Raw genomic sequence first — 23,718 nt, 5'->3', positions numbered from 1 at the left:
AAACATCTTAAAACAGTTTAAATTGATTTTAAATAAAATCAGTTTAAATATTATGCACCAGATTGATATTAATTAAATCATAGTTTACTTTACTATTTATGTAAAATGATTTTTTTTCCTAAAACGATTAACTCAAACCACAGAGCACTACTATACATAAGAAACGATCACTACGATTTCTAAAATTTTATTATGATATATTTTTTACTATTTAACGAATTAAATATAATCTTTATTGAACATTTTAATTCCTATTAAATTACAGCCATGATTTGCTTAATAATTAAAGTGAAAATAATGTGCAAGCTCTTTATATTTAATAATTTTGCATACATATATTTCCTTAAAAAAATGTTCGAGTTACTACAGAACACTATCTTTGTGTTTAATAGATATAAGAGAAATCATGAGTCAATATGTATGTAAAAGATGTGTCATAAATAAATTGAAAAATATAAATTATTATTTGATCCAAAAGAAATAAAATTAAAATTAAAAGAGAAATAAATTTAAAAGAAATAATTCTCTTATGTTTTATTTATTATATTACATTTTAAGTTGAAATCTTTTTTCTTTCCTTCTTGAATGGTTGGTTTAAAGGCAACTGCTGTCGATATAGGTTTGAGTTTGAAAACTTACATAGATTGTTTGAATGATTCTTAAGGAGTTGTTGTACAAAAGCAAGTTTCAATTTAGATAAAGAGATGTAATAAGGTATAAATAATATGAAAGATGAAGATATGATAATATTTTTAAGTCTAGAATGAGAATACTAGTTTGTAGTCTATTAGTGTGATTGTATGTTTAAGAATAACATTGTTTAAATGTTTTCAACGAGGTATAATTCTGGCTAGATGTTGGAAAATGTTGTATTCTCTGGGTTTGGATTGTTCTTGGGTTAAATATCGTTTGAGAGAAGGTTCAAACAGTTTTGTTTTGGGTATGAGGTCGAGTTATTCCAAACACTTACACAATTTCTCTTGAAGTGTCGTCCGATAATTGTTCTTCTGGTTCCTGTCTTCGTTCCACTGTTCGGAGGTGTACCTGTTAAAGGTTTTCTGCTTAAGTCAGTGAACTGTCCATACGAATGTTCAGTATAAGTATTAAATACACAATAAAAAATGCACAATAAATGCAATCACCTATCTCTTATCTTTGACCTATATTTATAGTTTTCAACGTGAGTTTGACATTAGTGAAACCTTAATCACGGCCCAATCTTAATCGAATATCTCTAAATACCGTTTACCTTAATTATTGTAGGAAAATCCTGTCTTTCTCCTTAGAACAGACGTTTTGTTCCGGGTCGTCCGATTTTGCTTACTGGTTCTGTCATGTTCGATCACTGTTTAGCTATCTGCTTTTCAAGGCCGTTCGGCTGGCTTTATGGGGTGATTGTATGACCGTAAGCACGATACGTAAAAGTTTGAATTAATCGAGTTTGGCATGGTTTTGAAGAGTTTGCTCAAGTTAAGATTATACTTTGGAAGGTTAATGTATAAGTTCATTGTAAGTTGAACGTGCAGAATGATGCATGGTGATGGTGATGGAATGATTCACATAGGTGTCAGGTTTAGATTCCTCATCTTTTTCTCATGGTTTGAACGTGTTAAAGGGAGAATGGATCAACGTGACAGGGTAATCTATGGAGATACTGAGGTATCAATTACAAGGAACACTTGTCACCTTCTCAAATCTTGCGATGAGGGCGTGGTCACCATCCACCTGCACGTACCACTGTCATGCCACTAATTTCCCCCACTCCCTCTTTTGGTATGTTTCATTCAACATGATACGTTCAAAACAAGAAAAAGTGTTCCATCACTTGCATGGATATACCTCAACTAATGAAGCAATTTCGTACGTGGGACCTCCTCTCACACTCATCTTGCACCACACCAACAACAACATGAACAACATTTCTCTCAATATCAATTATCAATGTCTCTGCATATCTTATATAACAAATTTAGACATTCAAAATAAATTCTTAGTTTTCTAAGTCAATACTGTGTAGAAGCTTACGAAAACACAAATTTAATGAACTTTTGGATGTTTGTAGATTTACTCTCTTTTAAGAATTTTTCTACAATGTATTATTTTTCTTTGAAATATGAAGTTTCATTACTCTTTTGGTTGAAGGGGTTGAGGTTAATTTCTTTTTTATAAATAATTTTCAATATTAGGTTTAGATTATGTTTTTAGTCATTTTTCTATTATTCACTCGAACTGAGTGTTATTTATAAAAAGTACTTTAATGCTAAAGTTATTGTTTATCCGAATATTCTAGAAATAAATGTGTAGTAAAAATGATTTTGAGATGAACTCGTGATTAGCAGTGGCCTAATCACAATCCAAACAATAATGATTTAACTTAGAAATTTTTAAAAGTTGTTGACCGCTCGATTCATAACTGAATGGGTAATCATACTGTATAATTAAAATTTTATTCTTAAAAAATACATCAAATGATGAAAAAAGAAAAATAATATTTAAACTGTCTTAAATTATACTTACCATACTATTGAATACGTTAGAAACAATAAATTTGAATTAAACTTATATGAAGCTTTTGGGATTACCATCATAAAAGTAGGAATTTTTAAAACAAATGATAACTGGTGGACTAGTGGTAGAAAAACAAAATATAAATTCCTTCAACGATGTTGATTATGAGACTGTACGAAGGAAACCAAAACATGAAAAAGAAAAAACTAAACATTCATTCAAACTCGACACCAATGCTAAATTTTGCCTTTTTGCATGCATAAACAAGGTGTAATTGAATAAGAGGTAACATTACAGTATGTTGGTCGGTCAAATCACTCTTAATCACACACTAATATTGTTTTGGTTGGAGACATTATAAAATTGTATTGAAAATATTAATGAAGATCACTCATAATCGAAATGAGCTCATAGACAAAGATAAAGATGATGATATGGGAGATGTGTATTATTGTTGTTAGCTTTGTCGTTATTGATTAATTTGATTCCAAAGCAGGAAAGTTGTTAGCTAAAGATTTGGTCTATATTTAGCATCTGGGAAATTAAAGAAAAGAAAGGATTATTATTTTGAAAGTTGAAATGAGAGTTAGTGTGTTCATTTCATGGTGGCTGGCATGTTGCGTGCTATGAGAGGGAAGAGCAGTGTCATCGTACATTGCCCCCTTTGTCTTGAAAGAGGATCCACCTTCATTCATTTTGTCTCCATGAAACGCTTCATCTGGACACAAACATCACATTCTTATGAACTTAACTCTGTCTTCAAACATTTTTTCATTCTAAGTTTCACTAACATTTGTACCATCTACAACCTGCCTGCCAATATATTTTTTCTTCTCCAAAACTTTGAACAATTTTTTCACTTTATATATAATTTATGTTTCTTCTCACAATTTTTTTATTCACGTCACTTCAAGAATTAATAATACATTATATTCACTAATTTTACAAACCAAAAATAATTAATACTATAAAAACTAATTTAAATGCTAATTTATAAAATAATAAATATCACAAGTGCCAACATCTTTGATGTTGAATTGGAACATTGTTTTTCAGGTAAGATAAACTTTAATGTCATTGAAAAATAAGAACTAAAGTCAATGTTTAAAAAGTATACTAGTAAAAAAAACAGTCTTTTAACGTGCTTAATACGTTTAGGTTTTCACAAAACCGAAGCATATTAAAATGCGGTGACATTTTTTTAATTAAGGAGAACTTATACGTCTCGATTCAATGGGAACCGAAACCTATGCATTCTACTGCCTTGGTTATTTACGAAACCGAAGCATAAAACCCTTTATGACAAAGCTCTACTACTTCAGTCTTCTACGAACCGATATCATTGGGCATTTATGTTTCGGTTTGCCTTTTAATCGAGGCATATAGGTCAATACGGGTTATCTCTCGAGACTTTCCTCCCACATCTTCATTCACGGTTTCTCGAGGTTTCTCTTCGTGCAAACCCTATTCTTTGAAGCATATTTCCCACCTCTCTTAGGGTTCTCTTCGAAGCATATTTCCCACCTCTCTTAGGGTTCTCTTCGAAGCATATTTCCCCTTTTTCATCTTCCATGGCCATCTTCACGAAGCTCCGTTGTCATGTATGGCGGCCTGTCTACTGTCATCGCAAAGCCCAACGGCTACGGCGGCGAAGGATTTGCGCTGTGGTTCGAAGGAGGTAGAGAAAGGTTCGTTTTTGGAGGTGGAAAAGGACTTTGTGCGGCGTAGCTCCGGGAGGACGGGTGGGCGGAAGAGGGCTTTAAGGGCAACGACGACGGTGGATGGAGGTTTGCAGGCAGTGGCGGGGCTTCTTCTCCCAACTGTGTCAGTTGTCCCTTTAACCGGATGGCGGCTTGTCTCTCTATCTCTCTTCCACATTTTAGGGAACACCCGCGTATATATCTGCAATATATTTCCCTAGCGTCGTGATAATGGCGTAATCTAGTAGAGGCTCAAGCGACGGGCGCGACGGCGAAGCTCTTGCAGCAGTGGCACACTCGCGGCAAAGGAGGAATTTAGTGATCCCTCTGTCTCGCGATCTGCTGTCGTGGTGGTGCTTTTGTCGCAGTGACTGTCCGGTGATATTGTAGGGAGAAAGCTGCAGTGCTGGTTGCATCTGTAGGGGTCACAACGATGGCTTTACCCTTCAAAATTGCTCCTCTAACAAAGTTTGAGCGATGGATTGTTGGGATTGGGTTCTTGTTGGCATCTAAGAGCTCATAAGATTGATCTCAAGAGTTTGGTTTCCAAGCTTCTTTTATTCTGGATGATTTTTTTCCAATTCTTGGATGCCCAATTTAGATGCCCAGTTTCTTGTATTTCCACTTCTTTTATTTACTTTATTCTAGATGGGTTTTTTTCTTCATAGAATGTTTCAAAATAGGTGAAACTGCTTCCTTTTCTGCATTGAACTTGATTATGTTTGGTGATAAATTTGAATTCTGAAATGAAGATTGTGGCAGCTTGGAGTTTTGGTACATGATGATACTGATTGTTGGTTTAATTAGGTCTTAAACCTCTCTATTGTAGCCTATATTGCAGAAAGGTTGACGAAAAGAAAAAACCTTCTACTGTCTCGGTTCAACTCCAAACTGAGACCAAAAGTCTGGCGAAGAAAGAGAGTAGAAAATGAATACCCTCTACTGCCTCGGTTGTATATGAACCGAGTCAAAAGCATACACCTTTTTGCCTCGGTTCAGAACCGAGACAAAAAGTGGTAGACTTTTTACCTCGTCTGTATATACCTCGGTTGCGGAACCGTTGCGGATAGGCAAAAATAATCGTTGTCGTTTCCCTTTACTGCACTAGTGGTACAAGACTAAACGGTGTCAAAGTTTCGATTATGAACCATTTCCAATTTTATGTAATACTTTAAAAACAAGAAATATATTTATCCTATGGATATTTGATAATATTATGTTTTCTTTGTGTGACTCTTTTTTATAAAAATTAATTAATTAATTTTGAAAAAAGTAAAAAAAAAATTGGTATAAACATGAGTACATGTATATCTATTACTTGGTGAAAATGTGATAGAACAAAAATTATATACCAATTTACTTTGAAAATGAAAATAATATGTCATTGAAATTTACTTTGAAATAATAAAATATGTCATTACCTCACCCCGCCTTATTATCATCCCTACTCTATACCATGTTCAAGTCCACTAATATAATACAATTTAGTAATTGTTTTAACTATCCATATTTAATAATGTGAAGAAAATAAAAGTTAAACATACTTAGTTATTACAAAATTAACGATCTCTAATTTTTGTCATTATAAAAAGTTTTCTGATTTAAATTCTTATAAAATTTGAAAAAGTTATTTTAATTCTTATAAATTATTTTTCTTTGAATTTTATTCTTTCATATTTTCAAATCATTATAGTTAGGCGTGGCAAAACAGACCAATCTGATTCGTTTAAGCTCAACCTAATATTGATCTGCCAAAAACGAGACGAGTTGGGCTCGACTGCCAATTGAAAACGAGTTAAACTTTACAACCTAGTATGCTGAATTGTCAAGCTGCCTGGCTAGCGAGCTAGCCTGCCTTTTTTTTTTTTCTATCACCGAAAATATAATATCACATGCAAACATACTTAATTTTTTTTATTTTTTACATGAAAAATGGTTAAAAATAGGTTGTCGGGCTAATTTCAAGCTAAAAAAGGTTGAAACGAGATTAAAAGGGTTGTCATCCAGATTGTTTTAGATGTTGTTTGAGTTGTATTAGACCTTGGTTGAGTTGTTAATGAAGTCAGGTTGTGTTAATATGATGTGTCGCAGCGAGGGTTCTAATTCTTTTTAGTGAAATCGGGTTATTGAGCTAGCTCGACTTGACCAACAAACTGGCCTGCTGGGTTGCTGGGCTTGGCAGGTTAGGGTGGTTTGAGTTTCTAGATTGAAAATGTTGTCTCAGTCTACCTTTTTTGGTCAACCAGGTGGGTTTGGCCCTTTTTTCCATTCTTAATTATAGTCAATCTTTAATATTAACTCTAAGATAGATGTTTGCTAAACTAGGAAATATTAACATATTTTGACGATAACTATTATAAATATTGTTGGATTTGGACCGTAAATAATCATCTGTCACATAAATGTTTTTCTTCTTTCTTTGACTCCTTCGAGTTTGCCATTGTCACTATCGTTATCACCTATGTCGCCTTTGGCTCCTTTTCCACCTCCTCCTCTTTCTTCTCTTCATCTTCTTACTCATTTATAATTAACTTATAGCAAATATTTTGTTGAATTTGATGAAAAACTTATATAGATTGACTAAAGAGATTATTAACAAATCTTTAAAAAATTCAATTACTAACTGATTTATTAATATGTATTAAAAAAATCATCGACGAATTCTTTAAAAAGTTCAATTACCAACGAATTTAATCACGAAATGGTCAAAACTCGAGGCAAGAACATTGAGATCCATTTTACCGATGAAATTTATTCATGAATATTTGTTGGTAGTAAAAATTCTAAATTATCAAAAGATTTTTTCAACAAAATTTATTGACGAATCCAATTGCAATAGATATTTTTGTTAGTAATAAAAGTTTTAATTTTCAAGAGATTTATTATTGATGAATATTTTTGTTAATAATTAAAATTTTAAAATCTGTCAGTAAATTTTATCAATAATTAAACAATTTTGTTGTTGTGTATGTTCTAACTTGTTTTTTAATTTATTTTCAACTTTTGATTAGGTTACCTTTCGATGACCTTTTATCGTCAATGGATAAGAATATCTAAGAGAATCAAAAATTTTATCTTAAATATTCCTTTGCACTAAAACTAATGAATCTCTTAAGAAAAATTTAATAAAAAAAGTACACTACAAATAAGATTTTAACCTAACTCATATAAGAGATTTAACATTACTTTCTTATAGTTGCTCACTTTACTAATATATCAAGAAAAACAAAAAAAAGTCCTTTAGAACTTTATTAATATTTGTTGATAATGTGTTATCCCTCCTACTAGAAAATCAATAAATATTAATTAATTTTAGAGATAAAAAATAATTATCATTATAATAACTAATTTATATACCAATTTATAAAGTAAAAATTATTAGTATCTAACATAGTCTTTATTATAAATAAAAAATTATAATTGATTTGTGAATTAAACTCTAAATAGATATAAAGAAATTAGCATATAGAGAAATCTCAGACTAATTTTAGATTAAAAAAATTAACTAATAATGGAAAATTATAACTTATACGTTATTTATAATTTAGACAATGAATTAAAAATCATGATTTGGATGGCTATGAGCTAAACTATAGAAATAAAATTAAAAAAAAAAGTAAGATATTAAAACCAAATTTCACTCATTTTACATAAATTTGTTGACTTTTTGTTTTTGGCAAAAAAGAGAGTGAAAAAGCTATATCAAAAGGAAATAAAAGGAATGTTGGATGAAAAAACAATAAAGGAATGAAAATGACAAAATCAAGGGACAAATTCTATATAGTCTTGTAACTTTGTGATGTGTATTTATTTATTTATTTCTCTTTTGGTGAATGATTTTGTAATATTTGTGAAGTGATGAACTTAACAAGTATCTATTGAGATGAGAGTTTGGAATTGAGAGCATGATGATGTCGCTTCCACCAATTAGTAATATGAGAAAGATATATTTCATAATTGTAAAAAGATTGTGTTGTGGTCGATAGAGCCATCAGAAAAGGAGAAAGATATATCAAAGGGACCCAATTGCTTGTGATAAAGAATGTAGCATATGCCACGAACCACATCTCTATTCAAAATTATCGCACATCACCATTTTTTCCAGCTGGAAGGAGGCATCTTCTAAAGTTCATGAATTATTGATTCAATCCCATGAAAAAGGAGAAGAAGAAGAACACGACATTACCATGGCAGCCACCAATAGTTGAGAATTCAGATCAAAAAATCCAACCACATTGTCTTCATACATTTTACGTCACTCTTTACAACATTCTGTGGTTCTCCTGTTCTTCAAAATGGACTTCATTACCTTTTAATTATGTTCATTCATGTCGGTCATCAGCTTATAAATAGTATTTTTCTTCATTCAAATATTTCAATTTAATGAAGGATGACATGTGTTTAGATTTCTCGATTGAGTTATCTCAAATTCTATTACCTTTTTGTATGAGATGTTTAGATTAGAAGGACTGTTTGAATAGAGTAGTACACTACAGAAATTGCTTTTTAGAGACACATAATTCCAAAACTATAGGACTGCTTATATGTATGTATGTGAAATTTAAAGTATTTTAGGCTACTATTAATAGAAACTTTCATATTTCGTTTGATTCTTACATTTCTTTTATAAAATTTTGTAAGAAATTTAACTTTCTACAAATTCTTCTGTAAATTTTGTAAAAAAAAACTATGAAATATGTTCCAAAGAATTCCTTCAAAATATAATTTTTTTTTTATTAGTATATTAAAAGTATTTGGTGGCTTGTTCATATGACATCAACCCTATAAGAGCATTTTCATTTAATTTTGTGTATGTTTCACATCTCAATTGTTTTTAGTTTTTACTTTACTTTTATAAGACCTATATTTTCATTAATGTTTTTTTTTATTGTTGGCAGAAATATATATTTTCTAGATAGAAAAATATTTAAAGAAAAATACTTATGATAAGTATAATTATTTAAATTCACAAAATAAATAAGAACAAAAGAAAGAAAAACAACGTGTATATTGAGAGCTGAAACATGAAACATATAGAGAGCTGAAATATATTATAGAAAAAGAATCAAACCAGTAATAGCAAGAAGATATTCAAACCATTTGAAAACTACTTTTATGTTATCTTCAAAATTAGCAAACTTATCAATATATGGAAGAAGTTTCCATCATTATAGATAAATTACTTGTATTTCTCTTCCTCTAAATAATATTTTATTCTTATACTATGCTGAATCTTAACTTTTATGCTATACAAGTATACTTTTAACAGAAAAATCTTAATTATAAGCCCAAATTATAGTCTTTAATTATAGTTTAATGCATAATGTTTCGAATTACTCCACTTGCTATTTCATCTTTTGCCAGTTACTTTAACAATCTTCCATAAGTGTTGGTCTTAAAGGTTTGCAATTATTTTAAAACTCCACCTTTATGCCAAGATATATATAACCATATAAACTACAATTTCCTTAATCCTATACATAACATATATTATTTTTCCAAAATAATTTCAAACTTTACCATTATAGTTTTTGTATGATTTTTTAATCACCATATTGATACGGAAAATCTACTAATCTCTATCTAAGGGTATGATTGACCATCTTTATAATTCTTTTCTTTTAATTAACTTTTTCATCCATAAAACTTAAATACAAAATCTTTCTTAAGAATATCAAATCTTAAGTATCATTCGAACACAATTTGCTGGTAATGGTCATTTGGATAACTCATAATCATTATAAAACATTACTTTTTTTCTTTGAAGAAAAAAAAAGTTATTCAGTCATCATAATCAAGTCTTTATAATGATATTTTGTGATTGCATGATAGAATCATTATCCCATTTTTTATATAGGAGATGCAAGCTATATCCATTTGATGTGACCACACAAAACAACTTACTGTAATAAAGAATAAAAGATACACAAAATATTGATACATAGTACTTTTATTTATATTAATCATGGAGCACTATCAACAGATAACTAATTTATAACAAACTATATCTAGATAAGTATCTAACTGGAAGAGAATTTATACCATTATGAGCATTGTGCTGTTTTCTTTTTGTAGAAAAAAAAAGCAATAAAGATGATGTTAGGGTTGAGGTGAAGAGTGTTTTGAAAGGTGAGATATTATTGAAAATGAATGAAGAGTAAGAGGTTGATCTGTTATTTACGTCGACCATGGTAAACATTGTTATCTTGTTTTTGCGGCTACTTTTATGCAGAGAATATGAAAAAGAAGATGGTAAGTGTGCTTTACAACTTGAATCCATATAAGACAGCTAAAGTCCAAGCCAAGCAGCCATGAATTCTTAGCTTCCTTTTAATTCTATAGTTGCATGCTGATACAAAAGCATGCCCTAACTTGACCAATTAATCTATAGGCTGATCACAAACATCAATTTTAGTCCACATTAATTGCAATAGTTATTCAACTCTATGACTTTATAGATCATTACTTTAGTAAAGATGTTACATAACATTGTTCATTTTAATTATGCTATTACGCATACACTAAGGACAAAAATAAATAATCAATGATGTTTCAAATACTACTTCTCCTCATAGGGATAGGATTTAGAAAATGAGTAACCACAAATTACAGTGAGAGTTATCGTATTCACAAATATTTAACAAATATATTGATGATTTATTTTGGGATTTTTGTATGAAAATATTGATAGTAATATATATTATATAGGTTGAGTGGAATGAAAACTATGATTGAATTTCATCTCATCCTCTTCTACAGAAGTAGGAGTACAAAGAATAAAAATTGATGGTTCAATTACTCATAAAATATTACAATGCAATTCCAACAACATTTAGACCTAGAATTTACAATAAAAGCATCTATCTCTAGCCTCTAATATCGTATTCATATTATACTACTATTATATTACATCTTCACTCAATGCTTAAAACTAAGACATGAGGTCTTTATTTATAGAAATTTTTATCAGTGCTCAACTTCAACCTTTGGCGCTTCGCCACAAAGATTTCCTTCTATGAAAGGTTTTCTTCTTTCTTTTTTTCGTCCTAAGTGTTCAGTGCCATTTTCTTGCTACTTAAGTTGTGCTCCTCCTTTGATTAACTCTCTTTAGTGCTTAATGTTATTTTCTTGTGGCTCAACTACAAAAGTCACATTCTATATCTTTTTTAACTACCTTACTAATGCTCAAAATTATGTTTTTGTGGTTTAACTGCAAAAGTCGCATTATAAATCTTTCTTTGGAAGCCTTACTAGCACTCAAAAGCAAATATTTGGACTAAGATACATCATCCTTTAATTCTTTGAGAAACTATTGCAAATCATCCAAAATTCATCAATTTCCTTTTCTTTTTTACTTCTTAGTACCTCATTATGTAATTATAAGATAAAAGGGGTTGTTTATTACAAAATATAATCAATTAAAGAATGATAAGTGTTAAATTTATATGTAAATAACGTATTCTTAACACTTATCAATGGTCCTCATATAGTTTATGGTAGCAAGTAACCTTCTTGTAGATAAGCATATTGAATGTGAGTCCTTTTAAGTAAGAAGGATGTAGAACAATAAAATAGAGAAGATAGATAAAAGTCATAAGTTTGCAACAAGTATAAAAGATCTTGTATAAAGAAGTAAAAACATATCATCAAACATATTGAAGAAGCTTTATGGGCCCACAATCAAATGTAACAAAAAAGTGATAAACTCTAGCTGACCCTTAAAGAACAAATGTCCGAAAATATAAAATAATTGAGTCGACAATGGAGTAACGAGACTTTCAATCCCTCACATTGTGATAAAGAACTAGTAACTAAACATTACATGGTTCTAAAATTAATTTATTTATAGGATCCCAAGACTCAATATATCACCTTAAAGCAGTTTATCCCTAATGATGATCTCTTGTGAGATAGATGCAAATGTTCATCATAACACTAGCAAAAAATTCCTTAGATTAATTCAATGACCTACCTGATGAATCTTTTCCTCTTTCGAAGAGCCTTCAACCTTGTTCATGACACAATTTTCTACAAATAAAATAAAATTGGCCAAATTTGGTGGTTTGTTCGATGTAAAGCAAATATATGGAGAAAGTATTACAAGTCATATTCTTGTAGCATTACCATCATGATCTTTCAACCTAATAGAAGATGTTTGTAGATGCTTTCATTAAAAAAATCCAATCCATTCAATGAATCTATCATACAAAAAAGAGTGAACATTGTGGTGAAGGTCCAATCACGAGTTGCTTTTCATATGAAAGTTGAGAAGGTGATGACTTAAAAAAAAAAGGTTGTACAAAAGAAAAAAGACTTGAACAATGATAAATGATCCCTCAACTATGATAATAAGAATGACCTAGAAATAAAAGATTTTTCACATTACAAATCATATGATTGAAGTTATTAACCATACAATGGATATCATCCAATTATAAATTTCAAACCAACCCCTCCTAGTACCTCGTAGAGAGAGTTACTAAAAGATATCAACACAACCAAGTTACTTCAATTTCCAACAAAAATGACCAAAAGTTTAGACCTATAGTATAATGCTTGATTCAAATTCTATAGAATCTATAATCATGATACTAGGAAGTGCATAACTTTGATTCACTATATTCCACAAAAAGAAATATTCCTAATCCATTACAAAAAAAAAAACATAAGCAAGATGTTACCAAGAAAAGTCCAACCAATAAATGACCTTCTCATACATTGTATAGGATATGTCAATCTCGAATGCAAAATTATCTTTTAAATTATACAATTTATAGTACAAATTTGTTTCACATTATGATTGTGCTAAAATGACAGTGTGCTTATAAATTTGTTGGGATGAATATATTAAATGGTTCGTAAAGTTTATGATAAAATATTAGACAAAGTTGATATAAGCTGATTGGTATTGATGAAATTCCTGACATGTCTCAATGTTCTATATTTGTATAAGGCATTTGATATTTGATATGTGAGATGACATATTTCAACATACAGGATAGCATTTAAATTTGGATTTTTCTTTTCTTTTTTTAATACTAAGGTCTTATACAACATATCAACAACAATAAAGAAAATCGTATGTAAATTTGATTTTTTATTCAAAATATTAACTTCATTACTTATTCATATGCATGAAAATATTATGCAAATCAAATTAAAATATAATTGTCTCATACAAGATTAAGTTGTGTTCATCATTTTATATTGGTTGAAGCAAGTCTTTTCACAATTATTATGAATTAAATGTCATTGTGGTATTCTTGTTGTAGATGATTAAAATATATATAAAAAATGAGTGGCGATTCATATTATCAGCCATTACAATTTTTAAAAAGATTGTGTTTATCACTTGCCTTTACAAGTCACAAATTAAACAATTTCACAAGTGACTCAATCAAATAAAATGTCATTATACTATTGAAAAAGTTATTAAATAAATACAACCATTACAAAAATAGTACCTTGAAAGTAACTAAAATAATAAGGTAAATAAATATTCTATGCATGACAAATCAAATAAACATAATTACTCGGTCCATAGACACGACATTCTAGTATTCATGCTTCTTCTTTACTCAGTCTAGGTTAGCTGTACTATGATTTGAGTTCCTTTACATGTAAGAGTCCATTTAATCATTCTCTGTAAGATGGCCTCCATTGATCTCCGTATGCTACTTTCCAAAATGCATACAATAACTCATTATTCACAGTCTCAAAATAAATGTTGCAATTGGGCCACAAATTACAATTATGCACCATAGTCTCAATCCACTTATATATGAAACCCCAAAAACTAATAAGATGTGGTGTAGATTTTCCAAACTTAATTTTATTTGACTTAGTTGATATATGAGATTATAACTTTATCCCGTAATATCACTACAAAAAAAATTATTAAACAATAACTTAAAAATAAAAAATAATTATTTATTATAATAACTAATTTAAATACTAATTTATAAATTAAAAGATATTAATATTTAAAATATTAATGGTTAAAACTTAGTATCTAATATTAAAAATTAATTTAAGTTTTAGTTTACAAATTAATTAAAAATTTTATTCAGACTACTTTAAATATTAATAAATTTTTAATTTGTAAATAAACGTCTAAATTAATTATTATTATTATAAATTGTTAATTATTTTTTATCTTTAAAATTAGTTAATATTTAATAATTTTCTTGTGTGGTGTATTTTTCGAAAATTTTAAGATATATAATTATCCCTAAGGGCACGTCGCAACTATGGATTCATGAAAATATTATTATCAAACCACTTTTAATTATTTAATTTGTTTTTTTCAAAAGAATCCATTTTGTTGTTGCCGTTTACATAAAAACTTTTTATACAAAATTAATTTTATCCCAAAACTTTCCTTAATCACAAATTCTAAATACCAGACACAAAAAGGTAATAGCCTTCGATATTATTTTTATTTACATTTCCTTTAGTTTACAACTAAAATATAACATAATTGGTAAATAAACTGGTAACTACCACATTCAAGCATGTGGAGAATATTTATCATTAATAATTTTATTAATTATATTAATAACTATAAATTACAAATAACAATTCAATTATTATTCAATAATATATATTTTGCATTAATTGAAAAATTATAGATTAACTACTTAATTACAATTATTTTTATTTTTATGTTATCATTTGGTAATCAATAAATCATAGTTTATCAGCCAAATTATAATTATTTTTATTTATAATTATCTTTATTTGACAACTTTGAAAAACTTGAACAATATTTTTTTTATTGATTTATTTCTTTCGTGGCTCATACTTATGGTTGAAATTAAGTACAATGTTCACACAACGCTTATCACATCTATTTGCAGTCACAAACCTATGGTTGAAATTCTGCTGAGATTTTTTTTATGAATGTATCTTTCACACTTATATGCGAACAACCATAACTCTGTAGACTTACTTTTGATATTGTTGAATTTGAAATATGTCTTAGATGAAATATATTACGTTAGTGATATAAAAGTTGTACATCGATCTAAGATATTAATCACTTGCACTAAAAGTTATAAATCTCTAAGTTATGTTAAAAGACATGCAATAATTAATAAACTGTTCTAAATTAGTACTAAAAGTTGTACAACCTTCTATATTAAAATCTTAGTCATTCTAAGTTGTGTTAAAATATGAGCAAACCTTTATATAAAAAGTTTAATAACTCTAAGTTATATTAAAAGTTGAACAATGATCTATATTGAAACCTTAATTAATCACTCTAAGTTATACTAAAACTTGTACATTGATACATATTATATATTAAAAGTTTAGCCTCTAAGCTATACAAATCGTTATACAAAAAATTTAATTGTTTTATTGTACTAAAAGTTGTTATATAAAAGATTTAATCGTTCTATTCTACTAAAAGTTGTACAACATTTTATTGTAAGAGTTTAATTACTCTAAGTTGTATTAAATGTTGTACACCATTTTATAGAGGTCAATTACAGAGGTCAATCACTCTCCGGTAAGTTATACATCAAACTCTGAAAACTCTTACGATGAACTAAAAGTTGTACACGAACTATTTAAGAGTATAAAACTCTTAGTGCATACTAAAAGTTTATGTCAAACCGTATATATAAAGAGCCTAAAAGTTCCCAACACATACTAAAAGCTATACACCAAACCACTTAAAAATCTAAAAGTTGTAATCAAATTCGCATAAAAAAACTATAAAAACTTCAAACGTTCTCAGATAATAATAGAAGTTGTACACCAAAAGAGCTTAAACACTTCCAACAGATACTAAAAGTTGTACATTACACTATAGAGTGTAAAACTCTCTGCCAACAGAGTACAACCAAACTATATAAAGGGCCCATAAACACTCATTAATGCTAAAAGTTCCATCTCAAATTCAAATTGATCACTAGTTTATTTTCTCAAATCCAGATACTGATCATCATATATTAATCATTGTAGGAAACAATACAGTTGAAAAAACTTGAACACTGGATAATCTACTAACAGTTAATCACTTGTTTGATCTATTTTCCTCCTTTCCTTTCTGACCAACGATTTGAAGATTGATAGGGTTATTCACATATTAGCTTTGATGGAATGTAACTAATAAGATGGTAAGAAACATTCTTAGTTCTAACAATTAGGGTCTCTCTAATTTTTTTATTATGGCAACTTCTCTGCCTATTGGTTTCTAATCAAGTAGAGACCGGTTATGATTCACACCAGCCCAAACCATTGGTTGTGTATTACTGTTTGTCAGTAAATTTTCACTAACCATTGTTCCATTGAAGTTTCTTTCTCCCTGATCTAGCAATACTCCAACCTGCTTTTCAGGCAATAATCATATTATTCAAATGGTCCTGCTAGCCATGTATACTATAGACATGAATTACTTTCCCTTTTTATGTGTTTACTTCTAACCAAATGCTTAGTGAGCTTCATCTCGAAGAGGGTGTTAAATGTACCTAATAATAATATCATTATTGCATTTTAGAATATTGAAGAGTATCATATATGATCACCTTTAGAATGACTTCTGTGTTTCACTATGTTTAAATATATATCCCAATCTAATTAATAATGGTATAAATAGGGATTGGTGTTTTATAAGTTGCCCTTAATCATCGAATCAACAGCAATTTCAATTTCAGATTATCCATTAGCTTATTCTCTTTTTTTCCTCTCCTACCTAAAATCCTAAAAATACAATGCTTTTTTGTTTGTTAAGATGCTTAGATCCTTCAAATTCTTTGGCATTTTTATAATCATGTAAATACCATAAATAAAGAATCTTGACCCGGAAGAAAACTTTAGAAGTAAAGCTAATTACTATATAAATATAAGAAGAGATCAGAATTATGCATATTAAATAAATAGTGACACACTGCGAAAGAGGAATAGCCAATAATTAAACAATGATACTTACAAGTCAGAGGAAATGTAAGTTCTGACGCAGAAGGGTTATACGTCCTGTTTGTAGAGCTAATCGATTGTGCAATTGTGCGAAGGGTCGAAGCTGCAAAAAAAATGGGAATTGAAACCTAATTAGGGATTTTACGGATATGAAAAAGATAACTGATGACTGAGGCAACCAACGGCTCTATTTTAGTTAATTTCATTATTATACTGACTTGGTTTTAGATAATTTGATTCAAATGGTTTGATTTTATATATTTGTTTGTTACTTTAACTATAATTTTATTTTATTTTATTCTTTAAATCAAAAGGTTACTTTTATATAAAAATTAAAATTTACATAATAAAAAACAGGAAATATACAATAACTTCAAGGTACTTCGTAAGAAAATATCAATTAATAGTTTAGATGTGATAAAAGATCGACAGGATAATGAATTAGGATTATTAACTTTTTTTTTCTTGATCAAAATTCATTTTCTAACTCATTTTACAATAAAAAATTATGCATGTTTAATTAACTTTACAAAAACAGTGAAGAAATATAATAGTAAAGTTAACTTCACAAAAATAGTGGAATAAAGATGATTATGATTATTAATATTAATTAATAATAATAATATTATGGATAATTTGTTTGTAAGTGACATACATTTTTGAGTGAAAATGAATTATATTTGTTAGTAATCTAATGTAAAAAGTTTCCCATTTTTTTCTAACTCAACAAGGTTTCGTGTTAAAGCTTGGTTTTTTTAAAACAAATTGATTATGTTAATCTTTTTTAAGACCCAATTTCTAGCACGTATATTATTTTATGAATACAAATGTGTTCATGTGTTTTATATATAAAAAAAAAACGTGTAAATTTATATTTTTACAACAATTTCATGACATTTGAGACAAGTAATTAGATTAGAATTTATTTGTGCAATTTATTAATGTGAGTCAATAAATAGGACATTTATTATCCCAATTTCTTTAATGTTGTGCATCAATTAACTTTTTCCATAATCCCTTGTCACATTTAAATATCTTATATGTTCTTTGTTGTTTTTAGTATATGTTAATGATATTTTTCTCAGTAGATGGGTGCATTAATAATCATAAACATCATACATGTTTCACAATTAAAAATGATAACTAAGTAAAAGGAAACATTTTAACATTGTGTTATAATTATTTTTATCGAAATAAATTACTAGTGATGTATCTAAATTTATAGATAGTAATAAAAATAAAAAAAGATAACAAGTTTTTAGTCTATCGGAAAGAAGGAAAAAAAAATACTGAAATTAGTTTTTCATGTATGTACAGAGATTTCATGAAGGGAAAACAAAATCATTTTTATGACAGACACCAACATCTCTAGAAAACCCTAAAGCATGGGTGTTCATAAACAAGTATTAATTTTATATTAAATTTCTGGGTACAATATTAGCATGTGCAATTTCTGCAGAGAATCTTTTTGACTCAGGAATTCATCATAGTAGTAATAATTCCCTGGTAACTCCAATGCTAAGTAAGAACGTGTCATCCACAAAAGTTACAGCAAATCACATTTGTGATAACTCCTCGAATTTTAAGTGACTAAACTATTATTTTGTCCCTGAAAATTTTGAGACCAGTCACATTAGTCCTAAAAAACCAAAATCACATTGAAAAAAAAATGATAAGAACACATTTTTTTTAACACACTGGTCTACTGTTAATTAAAATTCCTTGAAAACTACAAAATTATGAACAAGACTCTGTTGAACAAGAGACCAACAAAATTTTTGTAGTCTTTTTATGAATTTTAAATAACAATAAATCAAAAGTATTTATCAAAAAGTGTGTTGATAACATGTTAATGTTTGAAAAATGGAAGTCAATCAATGATAATACAGCTCTTGTAATCATCAATTAGGATTGATCGACATTTTTTAATTTAGGGATTAAAATAGTATTATATTTTTCATAGTTGAGACTAACGTGATAAAATCTCCACCAGAAGAAGATTTTCGGTTAGGTACCATCTGAAAAAACAATTTGAAATGGTCATAACTCAGCTCCACGCACATGAAATTCTAAGATCCCAGGCAAAAAATAGTTATAATATAAAATTATATATTACCTGATCATTGTCTTTTGCATCAGTTAAAGATCTCTGTCGTTTCACTTTGCTTTTTTTATTCTGCTTTTTGCCTTTCACTTCATCATCAACAAAGTTCTGGCCTGACATCTCTGCAAGGAACAGACAGACAAATTAAAATGCTTCATTAAATGGAATAACACTTGGAATCCATAAATCATAACAGAGAGTAGATATACAAAAAAGCAGTAACCTAAACTATTGTGTTATGGATGAAATATGCACACATGAAGCAATAATCTTCACACTGCAAATGCCAGACCTATCGAAATCTTATGTATCTGGTTTGATTCAGGTTGAATCATCCAAAACCAACTTAAAATACATACTGATGTAATTTCAGTAAGTGTTTATGTGTTTTAGGTTAAGTACTCAAGACAAGTTTTGTATCACTAACATTTTTAAAATTTAATTTGTTTTTTTCTTTAAATTTGTTCATTTTTATTCTTCTAATTCTTAAATGTATCACATTAATCTTTCAAATCATTTAGATAAAGTTTTATAAGTAGTTAGATAATGTTACCAAAAATAGTGCATTTTTGGATTAGGTCAATATTTTATTTTTATTTTAAAAAAAAAATTAAAATGAACTTCGATCATATGCTCACTTTGTTGGTTATTAACATAAAAACATTAAAACATAGTTTACTTCAAAATTAATTTTAACCATAGTCTATAAAATCAAGTATCTAAACATTCACTTAATTACACTCTATAAAGGTGGAATTCTAGTATACCCTTTATAGAGGGCCACCAGATAACATTTGTTAATCATATTTGGTCTTAAACATAAAATATAACACAACAAAAAGAAAAGGAAATGAAAAAAACAATGTGGGTTATGCTAAGCATGCCATGCAGGAAAGCTCAGACAGTAAAGCCAATTTTGAAGATGATATTTTCAAAGGAGAAGAAGATTTTGGGTCACCTGTGTCACTAGAAAGCATATCTTTATGGCAGACACGAGATTCACACAAATGAAGATGTCCTGACCCAGAGGGAATTCCTTTCCTTTGTCCTAAATCAACAACTTTGTTTGAGGTACTGACACTCTCTTGAAGGGATGGAGCAACTGTGTTTCTCTGTTTGCTTGAAGATCGATAGTGCTGAATCCATGGATTTTCCGTCAAATCATGACACTGGTTAATCCTACTCGTTTGCGGTCTCTCAAAATTGATCTTTTGCCAACACCCGCCACGAAGTACCTTGAACTGTTCAAAAGAAAAAAATAACTTAGTCCTGTTAAGGTGTAAGAAGAGAGGGAAGGTATACAAGTTAATTTAAGATCATCATAGGCCGTGTATATAATCTTTTATAAGGCAAAAACCTCACGTTACAGACCGAGTTTTCAATTCCAAATTGGTTAACTCTCCCTTCCAAATTTTACCAGGCTAATCTTATAGCTCCATGATAAGCTAATTATTGATGTTTAAGGTAATAACTTAAATTGATGTTTGATTTTTTATCATAACAAACTCAAAAGTCGAGTCTATGTTAATTCCTGATTGACAAATCTTTGCATTTACAGATTTATAGTGATGACATTCATGATAACAACCAAACCCATTTCTTAATTTTTGTTCATATTATAAAACAAGTCAGTGCAGAAAAAATTAAAAAGGAAACCTGGCCAGAAGTGGTAGCAGGGTCACAGGAAGTTCCTTTGCAGGGAAAGGAAGCTCTCATTTGCTTAGAATCATATAACTGATTAACAAAAGATGCTTCTATAGACTTTATATACATGCTGTGTTTCTCATCTGTCCACTCTGCAGCCATTGTGGAATCTATCTCTCTAATGCCCTGATACATACATATCAAACCCCAGAATCATGTTAACAGAATACATAGTATACCACTAATTTGCAAATAAAAACAAATTACTATCGGTTGAAAGGAAAGGAAAACAAATTTCTCTACATTTAGTGATTTAATTTATTTTTCAAGAGAATGAGATTTTTAAAATTATAAAATATATAAAAAAATAAAAAATAAATAAAAACTTTCGCTTTTAAGAAAAGAAACTTACTCCACCGATTAATTTTTTGGTAAAGTCATACCAACTTTGTGTGTTAGAAAATATTTGTTAATTTAATTCACAACAAAATAATTATATTATATGCAGTCAGTTGTTTGTAATTCCACAGATATTAAAACTTTAAGCAAGATTTCAGACAGAGTTACTTAAGATCAAAGTTCGTCAATCAATTTCCTATTTGATTTATATCTTTTGAAAATACCCAATTAATTAATTAAATTCATAAAGCAAACATAACATGAAACCAAGCTCCTGTCTAATCATACATTAAATATACAAACTCTGGATCGATATTTATTTATGAATTGCGTAATGCAAGTTGAAACCCAAACTTCACTTAATTACAACCACTTAAATTTCAGGAAAAAAATAATAATAATACTTTTACCAATAGCCAATACCTCCAAAGTCTCTGATTTAATATCAGGAAGACTTTAAATCATTAATGAATTTAAATAAAGACGATTACGAAATCTCGCCTTAAAAAGAAAAGAAAAAATAAAAACAGTTATTACGAATATCAGAATATTCTCCATTGCAGATCAAGCAAGCAAAGCGTGAACAGATTTTCTCTTTTTCAAAAAAAAAAAAAGAAAATTAGCATCCTTCATCCCATCCGTAACCCTAACCGTAGAAGAGTTTCTCAGAAGAAGATGAAGAAGAAGAAATTAAGAAAGTAAAAAGAAAAGAAAAGTTAACGAAGAGTGAAGATACCTGAATCGGGTTGTTATGAGAGTTGAGGAAGGTGGAAGAAGTGGTTGGAGTTTCTTCTGGCGTTCTGGTAACTCTGAAATTGTTGTTCATCTTATATGTATGTTTGTGTGTGATATTTTTGTTCGCAATGGGAATTGGAAGGTGAAGGAAATGAATGAATAAGAGGAGAGAAAGGGGCAGTGATGGTGAACAAAAAGGGAATACAGTTGTCTGCGCTTTTACACGTGTCATGGGGCCAGTCCATGGCCACGTCACCGTCAGGCTACATTAGCATGGGAGATATTTTCATCTGCCCATCAAAAATATCTGTTATCTTCCTTCCTCACATTGTTTATCTTATTATAACAAAATTTTCATAATATAAATTCTTAAAAAATACGAATGTATCACTCACATCAACAACAGTTCTATTATATTGTTGCACTTAAAAATCTACCACCTCCCTTCTCTTTCTATTCTATTCCTTCCACCATCTTAGATATTTTATGCCTACGCTTCCTCTTTTGGAAACTTCATTTCTAAGAAATCTGATATTTTCTTGTTCTTCCTTTTCAAATAAGATCATTATTTACAAGAGTCATGTGCTTTTCTTTGACTTTTTCTATCAGAATTACTTTTATTTAATTTTTAATTTATAAATAAAATAATAAAATCTACTGGTAGGATTTGGATGACGTATAATTTATCATAAGTCAAATTATTTAAAATTTGTATTATTATTAAAGATATGATATTAAATAAATGGTGTAACGACAAAGGAGATATCTGTGGGCCGTAAGAAAACAATGGGAGCACAGGTACTCATAGCTGAAAACATGAAGAAATGAAGAAGATTATGGAGAAAGATGAAGAAAGATATAAAATGGGTCCGTAGAAGAAGGAAGACATGATGATATGCTCTTCCGGTTTAAGCCTTTGGTTGGATTTGTTTCAAGATATACATGATTATGTTTTTCAGAAATGTCTTTTTCGAGAATATATAATATACCTTTTTTTACTAAAGAAAATAAATGTCAGATTTTGATTAAAAAAAGTATATGTTTGTTAATTTAAATTAAATAATTTTTTTAAAAGGCATATGCATACAAAAATATCTTATACCATGTTTCATTGTCTTTAAGATATTTGCACCTACGTAAACCATTAGAACTATATCTCACTGTCATACATTCCGTAAAAAACTAGAACACTTCCTTGTTATGATTACTTACAAATGTAAGTCTTGTTCACTTGAATAGATTTAAAAAAAAGTGATTGAGGAAATTTGAGAAGATTTAAAGATAAATTTTATTGTTATTTATTTGAGTGAAATTGGAGATAAATGAGAGTGAATTTGGAAAGTAAAGTTTATGAGAATTAGTGTAGAATATGATTGAGATGACAGATTAAAAAAATTTACTTCCACATTCACTCTCATTTACCTTCAAATTCACTCAAATAAACAACAAAAAAATTACCTTCAAATCTTCTCAAATCTCCTCAATCACTCTTCTCCAAATTTCTTCAAGTGAACAAAGTTGTAATGACGATTTTTTGTATGTATATGGATGAATTTGCTTAGATAATTATTTATGTAGTTTTTTTTTTAATTATGAATAGGATATGAAGATATATAATTTTATTTGAATAAGTCGTGTTTATATATATAATTAAGTCGATTTATGTGTAAATGGTGAAGTTATTATTACTATGAAATACAAATT

The 23,718-nt window shown here is 28.9% G+C and overlaps 1 protein-coding gene across 13 annotated transcripts; it reads right to left on the bottom strand.

Annotated features, from left to right (window-relative positions):
* Window positions 1–11,837: 11,837 nt before the first annotated feature.
* Window positions 11,838–22,385, bottom strand: LOC108337358 (cold-regulated protein 27). 13 transcript variants are annotated; one of them, XR_008250356.1, is made up of 8 exons: window positions 22,016–22,385; window positions 20,893–21,066; window positions 20,195–20,477; window positions 19,249–19,358; window positions 19,107–19,150; window positions 17,146–17,235; window positions 12,333–12,406; window positions 11,838–12,236 (listed from the first exon to the last, which is right to left on the bottom strand). XR_008250356.1 is itself a non-coding variant. In XM_052880030.1 (6 exons), the coding sequence occupies exons 1-5, from the start codon at window positions 22,244–22,246 to the stop codon at window positions 17,149–17,151; spliced, it is 885 nt and encodes a 294-aa protein (XP_052735990.1). In that variant the 5' UTR covers window positions 22,247–22,384; the 3' UTR covers window positions 11,838–12,236; window positions 17,146–17,148. The 13 variants fall into 13 exon arrangements, 8 of the variants coding, with proteins under 8 accessions (XP_052735990.1, XP_017429359.1, XP_052735994.1 ...); XR_008250353.1 differs by lacking the exon at window positions 12,333–12,406; XR_008250352.1 differs by lacking the exon at window positions 19,107–19,150 and having other exon boundaries at window positions 22,016–22,384.
* Window positions 22,386–23,718: the final 1,333 nt, after the last annotated feature.

Source organism: Vigna angularis, chromosome 7 (assembly GCF_016808095.1).
Source record: "Vigna angularis cultivar LongXiaoDou No.4 chromosome 7, ASM1680809v1, whole genome shotgun sequence".
In the NCBI taxonomy this organism is placed as follows: domain Eukaryota; kingdom Viridiplantae; phylum Streptophyta; class Magnoliopsida; order Fabales; family Fabaceae; genus Vigna; species Vigna angularis.
Note: the sequence above shows the minus strand (reverse complement) of the source record. Positions and strands in the feature narration are given on the sequence as shown.

Bases quoted from the DNA above. Each gene is read 5' to 3' on its own strand.
- LOC108337358 (XM_052880030.1), bottom strand. From the start codon at position 22,246: ATGACACGTGTAAAAGCGCAGACAACTGTATTCCCTTTTTGTTCACCA. The intron at 20,478-20,892 runs GTTTCCTTTTTA...TCTTTTGAACAG, and splicing joins CTGCTACCACTTCTGGCCAG to TTCAAGGTACTTCGTGGCGG. The intron at 17,236-19,248 runs GTAATATATAAT...TTTTTTTTGCAG, and splicing joins ATGCAAAAGACAATGATCAG to CTTCGACCCTTCGCACAATT.